We start from the raw sequence: 21,154 nt of genomic DNA, 5'->3' as shown, positions 1-21,154 counted from the left end.
GCATCAGTGTTATAGGCTACGGTCACACTAGAGTCTCAAGCAGCGTGACCACTCACAATTTTTGATATACCCAATGACTGGGTCGAAATTACCCAAGATTCAGCAAAAATTGGCCAAAATTACCCAAGCTTCCTGAAAATGCATTAAAATTTGAAAAGTACGTGTTTTTCGCATGTATGGTTTCCCTTTTAGTTCAATTTATAAACCATTTTTTATTGTAATTGTTTGTGTTAATTATTAAAATTAATATTCATGAAGTGATAATACGGATAGAAAATACGCCCTCAGTTGGCCAGTGTTATCAGCAGATCAGTGATCAAGTTTTATTATGTAACGCATTAATTAGGTAAGGTCAATGGCAACGCAAATCACAATTCTGAACCCATGTTTATAGCAATTAACAGTCAATTAACAATGTTATGTGCACTTCGTTGAGTTTTGCTTACTTGAATGGACTGAAATATACTTTGTTACTTCTTAATTCTTCCTTTATAACAAAAATATTTAATTTCCTTAGTAAAAATAAAATACCCAAGGATTTGAACGGAATACCCAAGAACCCAAGACCAAGTCAAAATACCCAAGATCTTGGGTAAATACCCAAGCAGTGGTCACGCTGCTACTAAATGTTGTTCCCAATACTGTAATGGATTGTTTGGTTGGCGTGTACCGCATTGCTCTGACGAGTGTGCGAGACAGCGTGACCACTCACAATTTTTGATATACCAATTGACTGGGTCGAAATTACCCAAGATTCAGCAAAAATTGCCCAAAATTACCCAAGCTTTCTAAAAATGCATCAAAATTTGAAAAACACATGTTTTTCGCATGTATAGTTTCCCTTTTAGTTCAATTTATAAATCATTTTTTATTGTAATTGTTTGTGTTAATTATTTAAATTAATATAATTGAGGTGAAAATATGCCCTCAGTCTGCCAGTGTTATCAGTGATCAAGTTTTACTATGTAATGCATTAATTAGGAAAGATCAATGGCAACGCAAATCACAAATATACAATTCTGAACCCATTTTATAGCAATTAACAGTCAATTAACAATGTTATGTGCACTTCGTTGAGTTTTGCTTACTTGAATGGACTAAAATATACTTTGTTACTTCTTAATTCTTCCTCTATGACAAAAATATTAAATTTTCTTAGTATAAAATACCCAAGGATTTGAACGGGATACCCAAGAACCCAAGACCAAGTCAAAATAGCCAAGATCTTGGGTAAATACCCAAGCAGTGGTCACGCTGGTCTCAAGCCTGGCTTGACTCACCGTGAAACCTATAGAAGAAGATTGGAAACGACCCGAGATTTGCTTTGTTCTTCCATCCCGGCGATTCGTTGTGTGTTGCACGCTTTTGATATGCAAATTCAACCAAACATGTTTCAGTTCATAATCACTGAGCCATGTAAATGAAAACAACTACCGAATAGGCGTCCCTGACATCGTAGACGAACTTGTTCCCGGCCGAAACGGCCCTAGGCCTATAATGGCTAGGCCACACTGTAGGCCTAAACTAGAGTATAATTTAAGGCAGTATTTCGTATTTATAATCATGTAATCCATAAAGATATTTATTATAGGTAAAAACAGGTTTAGCTAATCTTTTGGTATATTACCTGTCAATGACTAATGGTTCATGAATATTAGAGAAAAGTGTGTTTTAATAGCTGAAACATTCAATTACTCAAAAAGCAGTAATTAATACGAAAATATGTCAATTGGACTGTTATTCTCTGATTCTGAACATGACTTACTAGGTACACACAAAAATACCATTTCTGTTTTGGTAAATGATTTCAGCTGAACATATATGTGCTTATAAATGTGTGTAAACTGTACTATGGAATTAGTGTGTTACTTCAATTCAGGCATTACCGAGTGTCGGGACCCGGTTAGCCTAGTTGGCCTGGACGGCATATAAAATATAAACACAGCTCACAATGTTGTAAAACAACTCTCAAATAAACTTTTATTCTGTATAAACTCCAACAAGAATCCGGTATCAAAATAATACAATAACATTCATACATAAACACGTGTTTCAAAAAAAGCTCCTGAAAGATAAAACTATCAGCTTATATAACCTAGCTGTACAACTCCAGAGCATTCAAGATCATTCTATATTGCCTAGGTTCCTCATTGGTCACCTTAGATTATAATTAACCAATTAGGCTTATTTGCCTCAGTACCCAAGATTCTAGAAGCTTCCATATATTACTCTTGGATTCTACATGGTGTCATGTTCATAAAATTACCAATGTGGTTTACACTGTTTCTTTGATCAATTAAATGTTATTCTAGAATCTTCTGTGTATTAAATATGTTAAAGTAAGGCAAGGAATGGTAATTTATTACAATCCACCCTCTATCTGAGCTCAAAACTCTTCCGTAGAGTTTTGAGGGCATGGTTTACATGTGGGTTTATAAAATTAATCTTTTCCACAATAAAATACTCTCTTATGAAGTAAACTAGAAATTCAAATTGCAAGTGAAGTGCTGCGAAGTACAACTGCATATAAATGTTCTTCGAACAAAATTATTTATGCGAGTCAAGTGAAAATAATGAATAATAAAACTATAACAAATAATATGAGACACGACCCATTGTCTATATTAGAACACTTCTCATTGGGTAACAAAGTCGTAATTTTTCATTTTTGTCAAAAAGTGTCTATAGTGTGGTGAATTATGGTTTAGGTTTTTTTTAATAAAGTTTCAAAAATTTCCATGTATGTGGAAAATGTAGTTGATTACCAAAGGTTACAATTTTTATTTTGAACTAGACTGCATGCTCTAGGAAGTGTACATTTTTTATGGGGCAAGTTTCCAAGGGCGGGTTTTCTAGGGGCGAGTTGACTGCCAAAGAGTGTTGCCAAAATGCGAGCCAGCGTGTTATTTGATCGAGACATATCGATCACAAGTGTGAGCCAGCGAGCCATGACGTCACGACAATAGATAGAGACGTTAGCCAGTTGTGCGAGGTATCGGCTGAGATTTGTGGAGTACAATTCAAAAAACAACTTAGGTCTAAAAATGAATTATTGTGATGTTAAATAGACAATTAGCTATCAAAAAGCGTTGTTTTTCATTGGGACCTTCGTCTTCTAGGCTAGGCCTATACCATCCTAGCTAGTCTAGGCCTAGAGTAGGATAAGGCTAGCGCGACATGCGGACGTTGGTACGAGTAGGTTAGTCTACAAACGTCGCCTAAAGTAATTGATTGACAAATATACATCTTTAGCTTATAACTGAACATACATTGTAGAAATACACAATCGCATAAATTAAATGATAACTTGAACAAGATCATATGAAAAGCAAAATATAGATTTCGTACAGTTAACAGGCAAACTTTAAACAACAATAGTTTTTTCTTTCGTGTTGTCTTCCTAGTTACCCATACTTTAGAAAACAACTTAACCAACTCATCAGCTATTGTAGCTTCAATGCTTAGCAATGGAATAACCTCGGGATATTTAGTCGCATAGTCACATAGGACAAGGACATACTTATTCCCTGACTTACTTCGTTCCAGTGGATCAACAATGTCCATGGCAATCCTTTGAAATGGTTCGCTAATTATCGGCATTGGAATCATTGGGGCCTTAAACTTAGTCTTATACTTTGAAGTTTTCTGGCAACTCTCACAAGTGCTACAATATTCTGTTACATCCTTTCTAACTCCTGGCCAAAAGGATTGCTGTACGGTGATCCTATCTAATGTCTTTTTCTACCCATGTGACCTGCCAGTGGAATATCATGTGAGACTTTCAGCACACTGTTACGACACGGTTTTGGAACTACAGTACTAACTGTTCTAGTGGATCAGATTGGACTTAGGGAAAATTTGTCTGAATAAGACGCCATCTTTACAGACTATCTGTATATCCTCTCTCCCTGTCTGTATTAACATTTGTTTTCTAAGAGGATCCAAGGTCGTATCCTTAATCTGATAGTCTTTAAGTGTATCTACACCTATGTCCAAAATATCTAACTCTCCCTTCTGACTAGACTTGGCTTCCTCTCTCTTTGCAAACTCTTGCCTGGCCTTTCGTTTTTCACTCCTAGTCTTGGAAACCTTATCCTTAGGAGGACTGTCCATAAACATTGGACCATCCAAATGTCCAAACTCAGTCTGAAAATTTGAAACGTTTGATTCATCTAACTGCCTTGGAACTACGCCACAAGCCTGTTCCTCCTTCAACTCGTGCTCTTCTCTATGCCTATCATTCCTAGCCTGAGTCCTAGTTACAACTAAGCTATGAATGTCCTTAATACCGTTCTGTAACAAGAGTTCAAAATTGGGAAAATCCCTACCAAGAATCACATCTTTAGGCAAATTTTTGCAGATGCCTACCAATAAACTATGGTCTTCATTTCCCACTTTAATGTTTACATAAGCTGTAGGGTATGCTTGGACATGGTCATGGACACACCTACATGTAACCTTAGCCTGGTCTTCATGATTGATTTTCTTAGGCACAACTAAATCAGTATGAACAAGTGTCATGTCACATCCAGAATCTAACAACATTTCACTATCACAACCCTCCACTAGGCCTCTACAATGGTAAGACTTATGTTTCACACTATCTGTTATTTTTGACAAGTAGGCATCTTTACTGCGACACAACCTTTCAATATGACCTACTTTCTTGCAACGTCAACAAACAAGAGGTGGTCTAGTGTCAGACTGTGATTTGTGACATTGATCAAATGGTTTAGTACTACTCTTAATTTCTGCTTCAGCAGTACCCTTATCAGTCTTTGCCTGATTATATCGACTTTCCGAATTTCGAGGCTGAAACCTCTTGTCAAATTGTACACCTTTTCTAGCCTGAAAATAATTATCTGCTAGTTCTGCAGCATTTAAGCCTGATTTTGGTTTGTGCTCTTTAACCCAAATTTGTACCCCTGTGGGCATAATTTCAACTAATTGTTCTAAAATTACTATTTCTGCCAAATCATCTTTACTTTTGTCATTAGGTTTAGCCCACTTGGTAAATAGATCCTTTAGCTTTACATACATATCTCTATTACTTTCCTCAGTTTTCTTTCTAATAGCCCTAAACCTAGCTCTGTCTATGTCTCTTCAGTAATATCATACCTTCTTAATATGGCTTCTTTTACCTTGTCATAGTCATTGCTATCCGTCACTGGTAGTGCTGCATAAGCTGCTCGTGCCTTGCCCGTCAAGTGAGGGATCAATTTCACCACCCAGTGCTCCTTGCGCCACTCGTAGGTGTTAGCAATTCGTTCAAATGTGGTTAGGTAATTCTCGATATCATCACCCTCATCCAACTTTGCAATCTGAATTTCCTTCAGTTTCATAATGTCTTTAAGACGTTTGTCATCACTTTCCTTTTGTTTATCAATCAGCGTGGTTACTAAAGCCATTTGCTTGTCCATTTCTAGCGTGTGTAAGGGCTCTTGTCTTCCCATTTCTTCCTGGCGTAATCGTTCTTGTCTTTCCATTTCTTCGCTGTGCCTCTATTTCTTCCTTGTGCCTCTCCATTTCTTCCTTGCGCCTCTCCATTTCTTCCTGACGTTGCTGATCCTGTCTATTAATCATCTGCCTTATCAGCTCCTGCTGTTGCAGTTGCTTCTGGTGCAGAAATAAGAACAAGTCCTTATTAACAACTCGCTGCCTTGAAGGTTAAGTCCACCAGGTGCCACAGCGTTTGCTGCATCTTGTTCTGAATGTTGCGACTGAACAGATTGCTCATCTGTGTCATGATTGTCGTCGCCTTGATACTCCTTACCGGATCTTGTTGTTGATTGTCCATCAGCCATTATTAAATCTTGACGAGGGGCTTGTTACTAGTAAATCGTGGTTACCGATACGTTCACAAGTCTACTGCTCCAAATACAAAGATAGTCAATGTCCACTGTCTAAAAAAAAAATTACAGACTACTTACTGTAATTGTAGAAAATTCACACAGTTCGTTGAACAAAACGATATATAAATCCTTGGTTACAGTAGAACACAACCACAGCTGCTACTATATGTCATGCAGTAGAACAACCGCCGCTGCCACCATAATATGTCATGAATTCCTACTTGACGTATTTTCCAGCGGTATAGAAATGACTAGGAATCCCTCTTTGACATATAAAATATAAACACAGCTCACAATGTTGTAAAACAACTCTCATATAAACTTGTATTCTGTATAAACTCCAACAAGAATCCGGTATCAAAATAATACAATAACATTCACATAAACATGTGTTTCAAAAAGAGCTCCTGAAAGATAAAACTATCAGCTTATATAACCTAGCTGTACAACTCCAGAGCATTCAAGATCATTCTATATTGCCTAAGTTCCTCATTGGTCACCTTACATTATAATTAACCAATTAGGCTTATTTGCCTCTATAGTACCCAAGATTCTAGAAGCTTCCATATATTACTCTTGGATTCTACATAGTGTGATGTGTTCCTAAAATTACCAATGTGGTTTACACTGTTTCTTTGATCAATTAAATATTATTCTAGAATCTTCTATGTATTAAATATGTTAAAGTAAGGCAAGGAATGGTAATATTACAAAGCCTATTGTAGCCTTATGTACGCATACCATAAATTTCAGACATTTAAACTGCAATATATGTGTTTATGTATCTTTACCTTTCAAAGAAATTGCCAAAGTAAAAGTTAAAATTTTTTTTTATTATATGTTCAGTACCGCCACGAAAATATCCGCTTGTCTCTTGTGTGGAAGTTGCCCGCTTGCGGTTCGAAGAATCCAGTCGCGTTTCCAATCTCCTTGTATAGTTGTCTTCGGTCACACTAGAGTCTCACCGCGGGTGAGGTTTCAAGCCAGGCTCGAAATTCTGGACGCAGGGTTCCCGGAACGCCGCCCTCAGCGGCGAGTGCGAAGCACAACTCAGGGTCAAAAGTGGAACGTGAAATTTGGATATGGTTTCGTAGTCAGATTTGAGAGAAAAAATTCAGCTACCCTTATTTCTCGACTGAAACGTCAGTGTGGAGCTGTAATTTGTATGGCAAGGAGATTGTGCAACCCTTCATTCGTATTAAGGGAATTTACGCCCAGAAACTTTGTGGTTATTAATATTTTGGTTATAATAGAAAATATTCATTTTTTGGTGACGTCACACTCACATTAGTTAGCATGCATACGTCATAAGCTAGATACGTCACCTTTTCCTGGTAAGGCAAACTTGTCAGGCGTGGTTTTTTCATGGATAAACAAACACCACTGCTTTGCACATGGATGCCTTGCCCAAGTCTGGGCTACAAGAGCCGCATTGTTAGCATTGTATAATACTTAAACAAAGTACCTCTGCAAATGAATTATTCTTAGTTATTTTTTTTTTCTTATTTTAATTTATTTCTTCCGAAAGTGTACTCTCATATAATTCCAACGCTGGCCTCTAAACAGCGATCATAGCCTAAAGGCACAATAAACCTATTAAGAACAAACGAACCGCCAATTACGAAGGTCATTTACGAGCGATAACTAGGCCTTTGATGTACTATCATACAGACCGGCTTCAACAGCGCAGCACCGCAGTGGGAGGCGAGGACATGAACAACAAACCATGAACAAACCAAGTGTCCGATGTTACTCCAATAGTAAAACCACATGCGCAGTTTAAAGTTCATAGTTCAACTATTGTTCTTCAGATGCTCTGTTGATCGGCATTTCGCGGCCTATATTTCCCCGAAAAAAGCAAAAAAAATCCGATAATTTTTCGTTTGTCTGTACTCATACGAAAATATAGCTATCATTTATAATGTCTATAATATTAGATGATTTTAAAGCAAGATTGAAACACTTTCCTAACGGTTCCTATCGATGAAACCTGGTGTTATTGGTGCGTAAACATGTGTTCGTACTCCTGGTACTCAACGATAAACTGTGCCCATGCGTGCTGCGTGTTCGTAGAGAAAACCTCATTATAAATTCGATGATTTGGCAGGCAGTGACGTCATTGAACATGGTTTTTGTTGGCGATAGTTCCTGTTTAGTGGCATATGCCTATGTTTTCCAGGGAGTTGTTATTAGGCCTAGGCCTAGTCTTATGCCTCATCGTCCCCCGCTACACAGTACATCAGCAGCCCCTCCCCCATACAGTACAGACGTTTGCTAGGTAACAACGTGATTGCACCTACCTTCCCAGGTGTTCATGCAACATTGACAGAATTGTTAGCTAACCAGTTCTGTGTATTTCTTTGTGAAAATGAGTACCGCGGCGTACTCATTTTCACAAAGCATTTGCATCCCCTCTTGGAAAGAGGGATTCGAAATAATTGTCTCCATATCTTCGCTAATTAAATTAATCACCGTAATTTAGCTTACACTTATGAATTTAGGGAGCAATTAAAATGTGAAATTATCATTTCACTACCCGAAAAACTCCGAACTTTATTCATTCATTAGGCCTACATAACAGTTTCATATTGTTGTACTATATCACTGGCGCATGGTAACAACCAACTGACTGCAGACCATATCCGGTCACACATTACTCTCCATAACACAGCACCCCCTAGTTCCGTCACCTCTGGTTCGGTCACACTATACCTGAATTTAGTTGGATTGACCTCCAATTTAGGAAAGTCGAAACAGGAAGTTAGAGCGCCACCACAGTCAAAATACCGGCCCCACGCGCGAAACATTTTTGCGGTCGATCTTTATCATAGACCTATGATAATGGACAGTATATTGGATGATCTAAGCCTAGGCTTGGATGTAATGGCGATGCTAGTTTTCGGATTGATAAGTGCATATTTTGACAACTGAAGATTGCGTCTTAACACATGAAGAACTCACGAGGTTTTTTTATTCAAGCACTTGTAAACGCAACGGCGTCATCGACTGTGATTGGTCGGAATGTCAATCCCGGTCACGCCAGGGTCAATCTGGGTGCTGAGCCGGGATCGAGATAGGTAGATTGAGATCACGCCAGACGCGAGTCGATCCAAGGGCGGTCACATTACGAAAATCTCACCCGCGGTGAGTCAACCAGGCTTTGAGACTCTAGTGTGACCGTAGTTTTCATGTTTATCCACATGAAAAAAGCACGCCGGGAAAGTTTGCCCACAGACTGTGGTTTGCCTTACCAGGAAAAGGTGACGTCATCTAGCTTATGACGTAGGCATGCTAACTATAGAGTGAGTGTGACGTCACAAAAAATAAAAATGTTCTATATAACCAAAATAATAATAACTACAAGGTTTGTTTGCGTAAATTCCCTTAATACGAATTAACAGTTGTACCATCTCCTTGCCATACAAATTACAGCTCCCACTGACGTCTCAATCGAGAAATACGGGTAGCTGAAGTTTTTCTCGCAAATCTGACTACAAACCCATATCCCTGTTCCCTGCCCATATCAAAATTTCACGTTCCACTTCTGGCTCGACTTTGAGTTGTGCTTCGCACGGCGGCGTTCCGGGAGTTGACTCAGAGCCGTAGTAGTAGAGCATAGGGATATAATAAGAATACTAGAGCGCTAACAATGTATTCGACGTTCGAAATACGCAGAGCTGTGTGTGTGTGTGTGTGTACCATCCAAGATGGCTGCCATAGATTCCGCCAATCAAATTTCGCCTAAGCACTATCATTTTCAATGGCGCCCTCAATTTGCACAGAAAGTTCAGTACAGCTAGTTATCCGTATGTTTGAAACTCGAGCGTTGCGGTGTATGGGTGTAATGTACATGATTAAAATTTTTTTTTTTGAATTCAGATCTTCTACTTGGGCGCCTCTTTTTGGCTACAATAGTTTAATAATTTGTTACTATCAATACCAATTAGATAATAGTCAATCAGAGGGCTTATTCATGGTAATAATATGCATAATAAGCCAGAAGGTGGCGCTTCCTACAGAGCCATCTTGGATGGTACACATACACAACTCTCAACTCTGCATTCCTTCGCCATCTTGTAAGCACTCTAGTTGTTTAATAGCTCTATGACATAGAGGGAGTTTGGCCAACTCGGTTTCACGGGATTCTGCTATACGCACGTGTGATTGGGTGGATCGCAATCACATGACTTACACCGGCCATGTTGTCACCAAAACAAAACATTGGCGAGCCACAAACTAACGCGATAGGTTATATTAAAATCCCATAATTGAAATGTCCTCATGAACAGAATAATAAAATAAAGTTTATGCAGCATCAGTGTTATAAAGCTAATACATATATTTAACCTAATTTGCATATGAACAGGACATGTGACCATGGTGTGATTTCTGCAACTTATCCCCTTATCACATATCTTGATATATAAAAGAAAAACCCCTTTCTTTACAAGATGTTCAGATTGTCTATCCTACTGTTAAATTAGTGCTTTCAATCAAAAAGGTGTCGTGGCTTTTATTTTGCATATGTAAGCTAACTTGTGTTTAGGACGAGATTTCTGGAATTTCATCCCCTCATTATATGTATTCTTTTATAAAAGAAAACATTTTTTGGAGTAGGTTACATCTAGATGTGTATAAGAGACAGCACCTACGGTCTACTTCAAAAAATTCCTGCATCCCACCACTTTCTTGCGACACTTTTCACTCAATTATTAGCTGACAGAATCCCACCCCCGCTGGTCGAATAGCTCAGTTACGTTAATACATAAATCAGGAGATCTTAGTAAACCCAGCAATTTTAGAATGATTTCCTTAACATCGTGTGTTGCCAAAGTATACCATCAAATACCATCATATCACAAAGGCAGACGCATTTGGATTCATTTGAACATAACCTGAAACATTACTCACTTAAGCGCAATAATATCCCAGGAAATGTGTGCAAGTAGGCCAAATCGCTTTATTCAATTCTAACCTACAGGGCAATGTCAAAGGCCCAAACTGGGAATTGACTGCCTTTAAATTTAAACGTGGTGTGTTCTAAGGAGACCCACTTTCTCCGATCATCTTTTTAACCGTTTTCGGCCCTATAATCCAGTTCTTAAAAAAAATGAAACGTCGTATGGTTATAATAATATGGGAGACCAACGATTCATTACATGTACAATTTGCAAATGATTTTTGGCTAATGACAAGTAATAAACGAATGTACCAGAATTTTATGAATAAAATTAATGGTATAACGAAATCGACGGGACTTGCATTAAAACCTGTAAAATGTAAAAGTATGTCAATACGCAGCGGAAACCCCAGGAATTCAAGTTTCAACTCGGCGAACATGAACTAAAAACTTTAAAGGACGCTCCTGAAATGTTAGGTACTATGATGTATTATAAAGGAAAAAGTAAGTATATATTTGACCACATAAAAAATACCATTTCTAATACTGTATAAGTATACATCGACATAAGCTTAATACGTAAAGAATACAAACTTCTATAGAGTATATGTTCAATACGGCATCCCTTCTTTAAGATATCTACTTACAGTGCATGAATTGAATGACGGTCAACTTCAGACATTAGACCATATCCATACAAATACAATCAAGGATGGCTCGGTATTTCCATCACAGGTGCGACTCCTGCTTTTATCCATAGTCCTAAAGGTTTGGGAATACCCACCCTTTTTGATATTGACTTGGAGTCGCATTTCTTAGCTTATTCTAAATGTATGATGAAGGCTGACTGTCGGGTAATTCATGCACTGAAGTGTAAACTGGAACGTGAAGAATCATGGGTTAGAAAGATGGAAAGAAATGGATCGAGGCAATAGAAGAATATTTACTCATCCGCAGTTGCTGAAGATGGGGACTCCTCTGGTTGGTCAACAGTCAAGCAACATGTTAAATCAATGTTGTATGACAAAAAAGACTAGACAAAAAAGTTCTAGACAGATTACATTCAACCCCTAGTCCAGCAGGGTGAACTTCTGAAACCTGCTCATCTAGAATCATATGATATTAAATGGAAATCTATCATCATAGCTTGCCCAGGGGAGTCGTCAGTTTTGCCACGCGAGCCTCGATTGATTTCTTGCCGACACGATGTAACTTAAAGATATGGAGAAAGTCCTGAACGCGTGTAGAGTTGCCCTACACCAAGGTCGTTATACATGGCGACACGATTCGATATTAGGTCTAACTGGCCTTTCTGTAGCTGGTGGATCAATTCCCCAAATATAGGCCTAGCCTATTATGTACAAGCCTTAAGCCAGACATATTCTTAATTGATGAATCTAACAAGGCAACCGAGATAATTGAATTTACGGTGCCACTAGAACCAAATATAACCAAGGAACATAATTATAAATGTAGCAAATATGACGACATCGTCAACGATATCAAAGATAAAGGTTATAAATGCACATTGTTTTGCCTGGAGGTGGGTTCTAGGGGAGTATTTTCTAAAGATAATGAAACAAGACTAAATAATATTTTAAAATTAAGTAATAAGCGATGAAAAAGTATAAAAGGCAAGTTAGCGAGCTGGCATTGACAATGTTAGGAACGCCAGACACTCACCTGAGTGTTTTTATTGTCTCTGTATTGCTTCTACCTTGCATGTGCCTAATTTAGCCATGACCTGGGTATTTCTGTGACATTCTTTTATTGTGTTTTTTTTTTTATTAAAGAATGATTTTATATGTTTATATAAAAGTAACAGAAGAGGAGTGTGACAAAAAAGAAAAAAAATCAGCCTCTACCGGAACTCGAACACCGAACCTTTCGCATACATGGCGAACGTCATAACCACTTGACTACGAAAGCATTGTGGTGAAATCAAACTCCAGTAGAGTTTGAGTTTGTTTAATTTCTTTAACGTGTCTGACATCACGATTTTAATATATGCAACAAAAGTGGAGTTTGTTTAGCTTGTTACTCGAACCCCGAACCTTTTGCATACATGGCGAACGTCAAAACCGCTTGACTACGAAAGCATTGTGGTGATTCAAACTCCAGTAGAGTCTGAGTTTGTTTCATTTCTTAAACGTGTCGGACGTCACGATTTTAATATATGCAACAAAAATGGAGTTTGTTTGGCTTATTACTCAAACCCCGAAACTTTCGCATACATGGGGAACGTCATAACCACTTGACTACAAAAGCATTGTGGTGATTATATATATAATTATATATATAACAATAAATGGTATATATACTGTATATATAAAACAATAAATGGTATATATATCAAATGATACATTATAGGTCACTCACTTTCCAATTAGCTTTTGGATTTGTTTTAGGTATAAATCTTCCATCGAACAAATGAGAAAACGGACCATGACCTGAAAAAGAGGCCAAATGTTAGTAATTTTTAAATACAACAATAAGTATGTTACAGCTGCATAAAAATAGTAATACATTGGTAGTAACATGAATTAACCTCAGTTCTAAGGGTTTCTACGCTACAAAATGTACCAATATTCGATTAGCCCATTTAAATAATATATGGTACAGTATTTTAATATATTATAGTGTTTACATTTATAATTGTAATACAAGAAAAGTGAAAATAAAGTCAAACCGAGCGCTCTCACAGGCCGGAGTGCCTCTCTCTTACTGTACAGTGTTCTCTAAAGATTTCCCACACCGGTTGTACCCATTTATAATTCTTGGTAGAGAGCACAGCAACAGACTAGATGAGGACACAAGCAACCTAAACTTTAAAGGGAGCAAGACCTTACAATAGAAAGCATTGGCCACGGATCTTTGTATTGGATTTCTGTGGTGTTAAACACTTAGGATAACTCACTGGCTAAAGACTTATTTCTAGTGAGGTCCTTCTGGTGGATTGGGCATTGGAGTACACCAGGAGACCATCTCCTATTGTACTTTTTTTTACAGTGTTCTCTTTTTCACTGCGTGCATAGGCTGCGCAATTGAATTCTGTATAAACAGCCCTCCAGTCTAAACAATGGGAATTGAATCAGGGACAAATTTAAAGATTCCCAAGTTTCAGCGCACAAAAACGTGACTACCAAACCACCAGTTTTAGCCACTGAGCTTAGCTGCCAGTAACAATTTGATTAAACCTAAAACAAATTACAACAAAATAGAGTTTGTTTGGCTTATTCTTTTTAGGCCTATTATGACCCTAATGAATATTATATCAAAAAGTTACGAAAACCTTACACCACTGGAACGTAAATTAATTATTGAATACATCTATATTATGAATATTAATTAGAAAATAAAAATGGCTTCAGCTTAATAGAGAAATAAATACTGTCATTTGGACCTTAGTTTAGTTTTGTACCTAAGTCATGGCACAGTCCTGCAATCTCAACGCACAGTATGTCTGTGTCAGTAATACCCAGCTCCGGCTGTCTCTCTTTTAAGGTTCTTGCAAACCTACCAGCAAGATGCGAGACTCTAAAATCGAAAAATTAAAAGCTGTTTATTTGATGTTTGAAACTCATTTTTACTAAAAATATACTAAACACTACAAAAGTTCTTGTCATGTCATTTTGCCAACCCCCATTATCTGTTGACAAAGTTAAAAAAATAATCAATATCCAACTATGAGTAAATTTAACTCTTAATTTCATTATTTTTATTATATTTTAATTGCATAGGAAACTAGCATTACCACACAGTGAACTGTGCTACGAGATAAATTATAGAGCAGTACAACTCTCAGAGATATAAACATGTAACTACTATACCCAATAGAATGTTCAAATCGGTTATGTGAAGCTCCTGGGTAAATGAAGTAGCAACAGCCGAGCTGTTTGATTTGACGTAGACGTTGAAACTGAGATGTATTTATGATTTTAACACACAGCGGATGAACCAGAATGGTTCCATGTATCGGATCGTTGAATATCTGTAATTATGGAGAAACGTTTTAAGTCCAGCAAACTTTGGTTGGTTGCATTTTTTTTGCTAAAAAATTGGATACATTGTAGAATAGACATCACTGAATATAAAAAGTATGTGCAACATTTTTTTTCATGCAAAAGGGAGGTAGCCAGCAATTTCAAAATGGCCACCATTTTTAAACATTTTATTACAAATAATTGTACTTTAGAAGATGTTACTATACTAAATAATCTTTCACATAACTGGCAATAAATATAAAATAATATTTTAAATCTAAATGGCTGTCATTTTAATATTTTTAGCTATTTTTAGCAAATATTTAACTTATGAAGTTAATTACTTAATTATTAGGCATTTGAAATGGAACAAATTGCAAAGAAATAATTTAAATTATAATTAAAACAAATACACAGGTGTAGGGTTGGTAAAATCCAGAAAGTACACCTTAGATAATTTGCAAATTAGCTTAAATACGCAAATTAGTTGGAGATACATTATATCTTTACAAGCACTGGTCGTACAGAGTTGCTTTCTTTTTCAAATTTATCAGACCATATACATTTCTATTTGCATTAATGTGTTCGTAGAGACTTCGTTTTGGTCTCAAATTATTCAGATACATGTTTCCTCTTGACAGTGAAAAAGATATTTTGTGAAGTCACTTAAACCATTTCCTAAGCTTTGGCCTAACAAGTAATTTTAAAATGTTACATACTGGTCAAATTTTCAAACATGTATTGCTTTTGTAGTACACCTTAATGGAAAACTTTTTATTTAAAAAAAAAAAACGCCTTTTCTAACCACCACCAGCAAATAATAATAGAGATCTTCAAGTACATACTATGTTTCTGCCTACTTCACTGACGAGTAGTAGATAAAAATATATTCATAGTTTTTACTTCAGGAGGTAAATGTTCTGAGGCTGTTTTTATTGTGAAAACACTCAAACCACTAAGGGAGTCGCACAAAAACTGACAAAAGTTTTGTATTTTGGTAGTTCACCTGAATCAAGCTTAGTACTACTTTTCCGAACTTATATTCTTCTAAACCATCAACTCCAGAATGGTCATGATTTTATATTTGTCAGTGACATAATTCCATCACTGATTACTTGACCTTTAATTTTTATTTGACAAACAAAATTTCTTACAGGAACCTGTAGTTCTTTTGGCAGAAATTCTCAAATATAGATTACTAATATATAATCCATATACGGTACGCCGGTTAACCTCACAATTAACACTTCAATAATGTGCACTAATATATTTCTGATGGCTAAGAACCACACTACCACTAACTCCACCCAACAACACGGATTTAAAAAACACACTCTGATAGTAAAGTTGATGGTATCAGATGTCTAAATAAGAACTTTAAATAATGTCTAAAAGAATTTTAACAACTTGCAAAAAAAAAGATCAATTGAACAAAACTATAAAGACATACGTTTAATGGAGAGGCAACTACAATTGTGTAATTCCTGAACTCTGGCTATGTTGGTGTGGTCAGTTGTTTTTCGTCAACTCGAAAGGGTTTTTTTGCCACTCACATTTTTTTTATGTCATTCAGTTCATCCATTTGAATTTACTAGCACAGTTGTGTTGTCATGAATAAAAGTCATTCTGTTTAAAGGTTCAAGTAAAGCAGATGTCTCCTCTTTTGTCGTCACCTTTTAAAACTGTGATTAGTCAGTTTCTAGATGCCCAGTATGGTGGCCATTTATAAAATCATTGTGTGTTTTACGGTATGAGAAAATTGTATTTTAAAAACATTTACTAAAAGATTTATGTCGGTTATATAATATAGACCATTTGGGTGATTTTGCTACAGTTTTCTGAAAAATTGGTTGATGATCAAAATCACTTCTTTACTAATTGTCATGAAATTCTGAAGGAAGAAAAGAAATTTTTCTAAAATTTATATAATTCTAGTAACCTACCTGATTGCAATATTGAAACTTTTTTTTACCTTCATATGATATTATACCAAAATTAAATGACGAACAAAAACGCTCTAATTACTTTAATTAAATGAACGTCTTAGTGCAGTGATATTGGTCAGTATTTAATCAATTGTTATAATTATGTATTACTAACGTAGTGGGATTATCAACCTGATCTGATACCAAAAAGAGATAAAGACCCAAGTAGGTTAAAAAATTGGAGGCCAATTTCACTCCTTAATACAGATATAAACTTATTACAAAGTGTAATCCTTTTAGATTAAAAACAAGTACTCCCAAACATAATTCATGCGGATCAAACAGGTTTTTTAGGTCATTGTATTGGTGAAAATATCCATTTAACCTTTGATATGACTGAATATGTAAATAATAATAATAATAGTTTAATAATTATGGTCCATTTTAAAAAGGCCTTTGATAATCTTGAATGGTCGTTCGTATTTAAAGCGCTTAAACATTTTTATTTTGGTAATGATGTTATAAAATGGGTTCATGTTTTCTACAGTATAATGATATTACGTCTTGTGTAATGAACAATGGTCATGCATCCATGTTTTTTAAACTTAATCGAGGTCTTCGGCAAGGCTGTGTGTTTTAAATTAATAAGTCAGAGGTACCCTTCCTTGGCAAGTTAATAAATAATCCACCTTATACTGGTAATTTAGGTGTCAAATTGTCTCCAAGATATTGTAAAGCTTCTTGGCATCTCTTTTACCATTGATCAAAATTGCCTTTATGAGCTAAACTATATTGCAAAACTTCAAAAGCTTAAGGATATCTTAAGAGTTTGGTCAATCATAGATCTAACCACGCTCGGTAAGATTACAATTGTTAAGACCTTGGGTATTTCTCAACTTGTTTTTCTTTTTTCGGTTTTACCTAACCCCCAAGTCATTTTTTAAAAGAACTTGACAAAATCATATATAATTTCATTTGGTCGGGAGGACCATGGATAAGGTTAATCGTAGTACAATTATTGGTGATTATGCTGAGGGTAGTTTGCGAATGTGTCATATTCCATCCATGATAAAGGGATTAAAAATATCTTGGGTTAAAAGGCTTTTGACCAGAATAACAATGGTAAATGGAAAATATTTTATGTTTATCATTTGAAACATATGGATAGCAAACTTGCTTGGCACTGCAATCTTAGGCCAACAGAAAAATGCATTTCTACTATAATATATTTATTAAAGATGTTTTTAGTTCATGGTGTGATGTTACATTTGAGATATCTTATTCTGGTTTTCCAAATCAAATTATATGGAATAATTCATTAAGACAGTTGAAGAACTTAATCCGAACTTTGCGAAAAAAAAAAAGTTGATGCAAAAGCAGCCTATTGGAGCGTGAAATTATCTAAAAAGTCACAACTACTTACCACTTTTAGGACACCATTTGGTCGATATTGTTTTACACGACTTCCATACGGTCTAGTAAATTCACAAGATGAGTTTTAAGAGAAAATCGGAGAGATCTTAAGCAAATGCAGAGGAGCAGTAGGAATTGCTGATGATATCATCGTGTATGGCACAACCGAAGAAGAGCGTGATACAAACCTTCTCGAATTTATGCTGTTAGCAAAGGACTATGGTCTCGCACTCAACTCTGCAAAGTGCACAATGAAAACAGACAGAATCAAGTTTTTTGGACGCATCTACACTGACAAAGGTGTCTTCCCTGACCCAGAGAAGATAGAAGATATTGCCAATATGCCTGAGCCATGTGATAAACAGGAACTGCAAGGTTTTGTTGGCATGGTAACCTTCATGTCTAATCACATCCCAAACTTGCAAAATAAATTAGCACCTCTACGTGACCTTCTTAAGCAGGACGTACCATTTGAATGGGATGATGACCACAGAAGGAGTTACAAGCTAGTCAAAGCAGTTACAGACGGTGTATGTTTGAATTATTATGATCAAACCAAGCCTGTCACTCTAGAAGTCGACGCATCATGTAAAGGCCTGGGTGCAACTTTGATCCAAGAGAATCGCCCGATTGCATTTGCTAGTAATACGCTGACGCCCACACAATCTAACTACAGTAACATTGAACGAGAATGTCTTGGAGTAGTTCATGGGATTGAGAGATTTCACCACTATCTATTTGGGAGACCATTCGACATAATTAATGATCACAAAACTCTGGAAGTGATAGTTAAGAAGCCATTGTGTGCAGCACCACCCAGATTACAGAGAATGTTAGTCAAAATAATAGGCTACGACTTTGAGTTAAAATACCGACCTGGTAAGCAAATTATTTTGTCAGATGTCCTATCAGATTACCGAACACTGAGAAAAACAAGGACATTTAGCAGTTAATGTGTCAAATGTTAATATCGACATGCACGCTACACACCTTGACCTCATCAATTTCTCACCAACGAAAAGAGCACAACTGAGAGAAGAAACTAAACGTGATAGAACACTACATGACTTAACCCTACCTACCCTATCTACACTGGATGGCCCAGTGAAATAAAAGCCTTACCTGCAGAACTTAGAAGCTTCTGGAGTTATCGCGATCAACTTGCAGTTGAGGATGGAATCATATTTAAAGGACGTCAAGTACTTATTCCAGAAACAATGAGAAACACCATCTTACTGCTACTACACGAATCACACCAAGGAATCGAAAAGACACGAAAGCTTGCTCGTGAAAGTGTATACTGGCCAAAAATAAATACAGACATTGAGAAAATATGCCAAAATTACAATGCTTTTCAAGAGCTACAACCCCAACAAGCAAAGGAACCAATGCTGACGCATGAAAAGCCTTCAAAACCATTGATCAAGCTTGGTACCGATTTGTTCGAGATTGGTAACAAAAACTTTCTCATACTTAGCGACTACTACAGCAGATATCCTGTTGTGAAACAACTCGCATCTACAAATGCAAGAGCTGTTATTAACACGACCAAAGAAATACTCAGTTTGTTTGGAAAATGTTCTGAAATATTTTCCAACAACGGCCCCCAGTTCCAGGGGGAGTATGATGAATTCTGTGCAGAATGGGGCATAGATCATAGAACTAGTAGCCCAGGAGACCCTCAATCGAATGGGTTTATTGAACGACAAATCCGCTACATAAAGCCTATCATAAAGAAATGCTTGAAAACTGGTGGAGACATAAATAAAGCATTATTGAATGTAAGAGCTACACCACTAGACACCAGTATACCAAGTCCAGTTGAACTAATGTTCAATCGACCAATTCCGACATTAACGCCAAGTCACCAGCCAGCGAATAATGCACAGCAGCAGCATTATAGCGATAAACTGCAACAAGCAACACAACTCCAAAAGGAATATGCAGATAAGCACACTCGTGAACTTCGACCATTAAATGAAGGAAGCAATGTACGTCTTCTTGATAAGTCTACAAAAGAATGGAAACCTGCAAAAGTAGTAGAAAAATGTACAGCACCACGATCTTACATTGTACAAGTCGAGAATGGAAATCTTCTGAGACGCAATCGCAGACACCTGAGAAGATCGTGTCAGAAATATGATTGACAAATTGACTTATTGATAGTCATACAAGCTGTTGAGTTTTGAAACATTGTTTTGTGAACAGTTGACATTGTATTATTAACTTTGGAGCATTGAACTTTGTTTATTCTGAACACTGAGCTTTGATTTTGAAGACTTGCAATGTGAAAGCATTGAACTTTGTTTTAATATTTAGAATAGTTAAAATGTTTCAATTTGGAACGAACTTTAGTACTCTAAATCAGTTACTCTAATATTTACCTAATGTTAAAAGAATTAAAGATATAATTATAAACCATTTATATAGTTAATCTATATACCCATCGTTTGCTACGTTAACTTAAAAGAGGGGGATGTAGTGATATGCTGCCCTCAACATTATGCTGCCCTCAATCTTACCATAACTTACCTCAAAGATCTTATAAACACAAGATAGCGTTCTCCGCGATTTACGCGTGCAAATTCTGTAATAAGGCATGAATGGCGCCCTCTTGCTAAATTGGAAACTTTTGACCTTTGACCGCTCTGACCATACCGAACACCGCGGTATCAATCCTGTGAACAGCAGAACAGGAACCATCTCAGATCCATGGCAACAGATAGGACGCCCTCTTCCAAAACTGAGTACTTTTTCTCTTTGGTATAATAGCGCATGAATGACGCCCTCTTGCTAAATTGGAAACTTTTGAACCTTGACCGACGCTTCTATTTGTTACGCGTAAATCGCGGAGAACGCTATCTTGTGTTTATAAGATCTTTGTTACTTTTTCTCTTTGGTATAATAGCGCATGAACGGCGCCCTCTTGCTAAATTGGAAACTTTTGAACCTTGACCGACGCTTCTATTTGTTACGCGTAAATCGCGGAGAACGCTATCTTGTGTTTATAAGATCTTTGCTTACCTCAAGGCAGGCAGCCCGCGCTACAGGCTTAAGGGAGTCCAGTGAACACGCCATTAC

At 36.7% G+C, this 21,154-nt stretch overlaps 2 protein-coding genes across 2 annotated transcripts; one reads left to right on the top strand and one right to left on the bottom strand.

Annotated features, from left to right (window-relative positions):
* Positions 1 to 5,382: 5,382 nt before the first annotated feature.
* On the bottom strand, positions 5,383 to 16,360 carry LOC117117154 (deoxynucleoside triphosphate triphosphohydrolase SAMHD1-like). The gene is made up of 5 exons (XM_033261365.1): positions 16,328 to 16,360; positions 14,583 to 14,743; positions 14,174 to 14,289; positions 13,132 to 13,202; positions 5,383 to 5,616 (listed from the first exon to the last, which is right to left on the bottom strand). The coding sequence occupies exons 1-5, from the start codon at positions 16,358 to 16,360 to the stop codon at positions 5,383 to 5,385; spliced, it is 615 nt and encodes a 204-aa protein (XP_033117256.1).
* A 2,930-nt stretch (positions 16,361 to 19,290) lies between these two features.
* Positions 19,291 to 20,220, top strand: LOC117117153 (uncharacterized protein K02A2.6-like). Its single transcript, XM_033261364.1, has one exon. It carries the CDS (start codon positions 19,291 to 19,293, stop codon positions 20,218 to 20,220), a length of 930 nt encoding a protein of 309 aa, XP_033117255.1.
* Positions 20,221 to 21,154: the final 934 nt, after the last annotated feature.

This window comes from Anneissia japonica, unplaced genomic scaffold (assembly GCF_011630105.1).
Source record: "Anneissia japonica isolate Jap-2015-1 unplaced genomic scaffold, ASM1163010v1 scaffold287835_len3118868_cov185, whole genome shotgun sequence".
Taxonomy (NCBI): Eukaryota; Metazoa; Echinodermata; class Crinoidea; order Comatulida; family Comatulidae; genus Anneissia; species Anneissia japonica.
This window is presented reverse-complemented; position numbering and strand designations above follow the sequence as displayed.

Bases quoted from the DNA above. Each gene is read 5' to 3' on its own strand.
- LOC117117154 (XM_033261365.1), bottom strand. From the start codon at position 16,360: ATGACTTTTATTCATGACAACACAACTGTGCTA. The intron at 14,744-16,327 runs GTAAATTCAAAT...CCATAATTACAG, and splicing joins ATGACAACACAACTGTGCTA to ATATTCAACGATCCGATACA. The intron at 13,203-14,173 runs GTACAAAACTAA...CCTCTTTTTCAG, and splicing joins AGGACTGTGCCATGACTTAG to GTCATGGTCCGTTTTCTCAT.
- LOC117117153 (XM_033261364.1), top strand. From the start codon at position 19,291: ATGAGAAACACCATCTTACTGCTACTACACGAATCACACCAAGGAATC.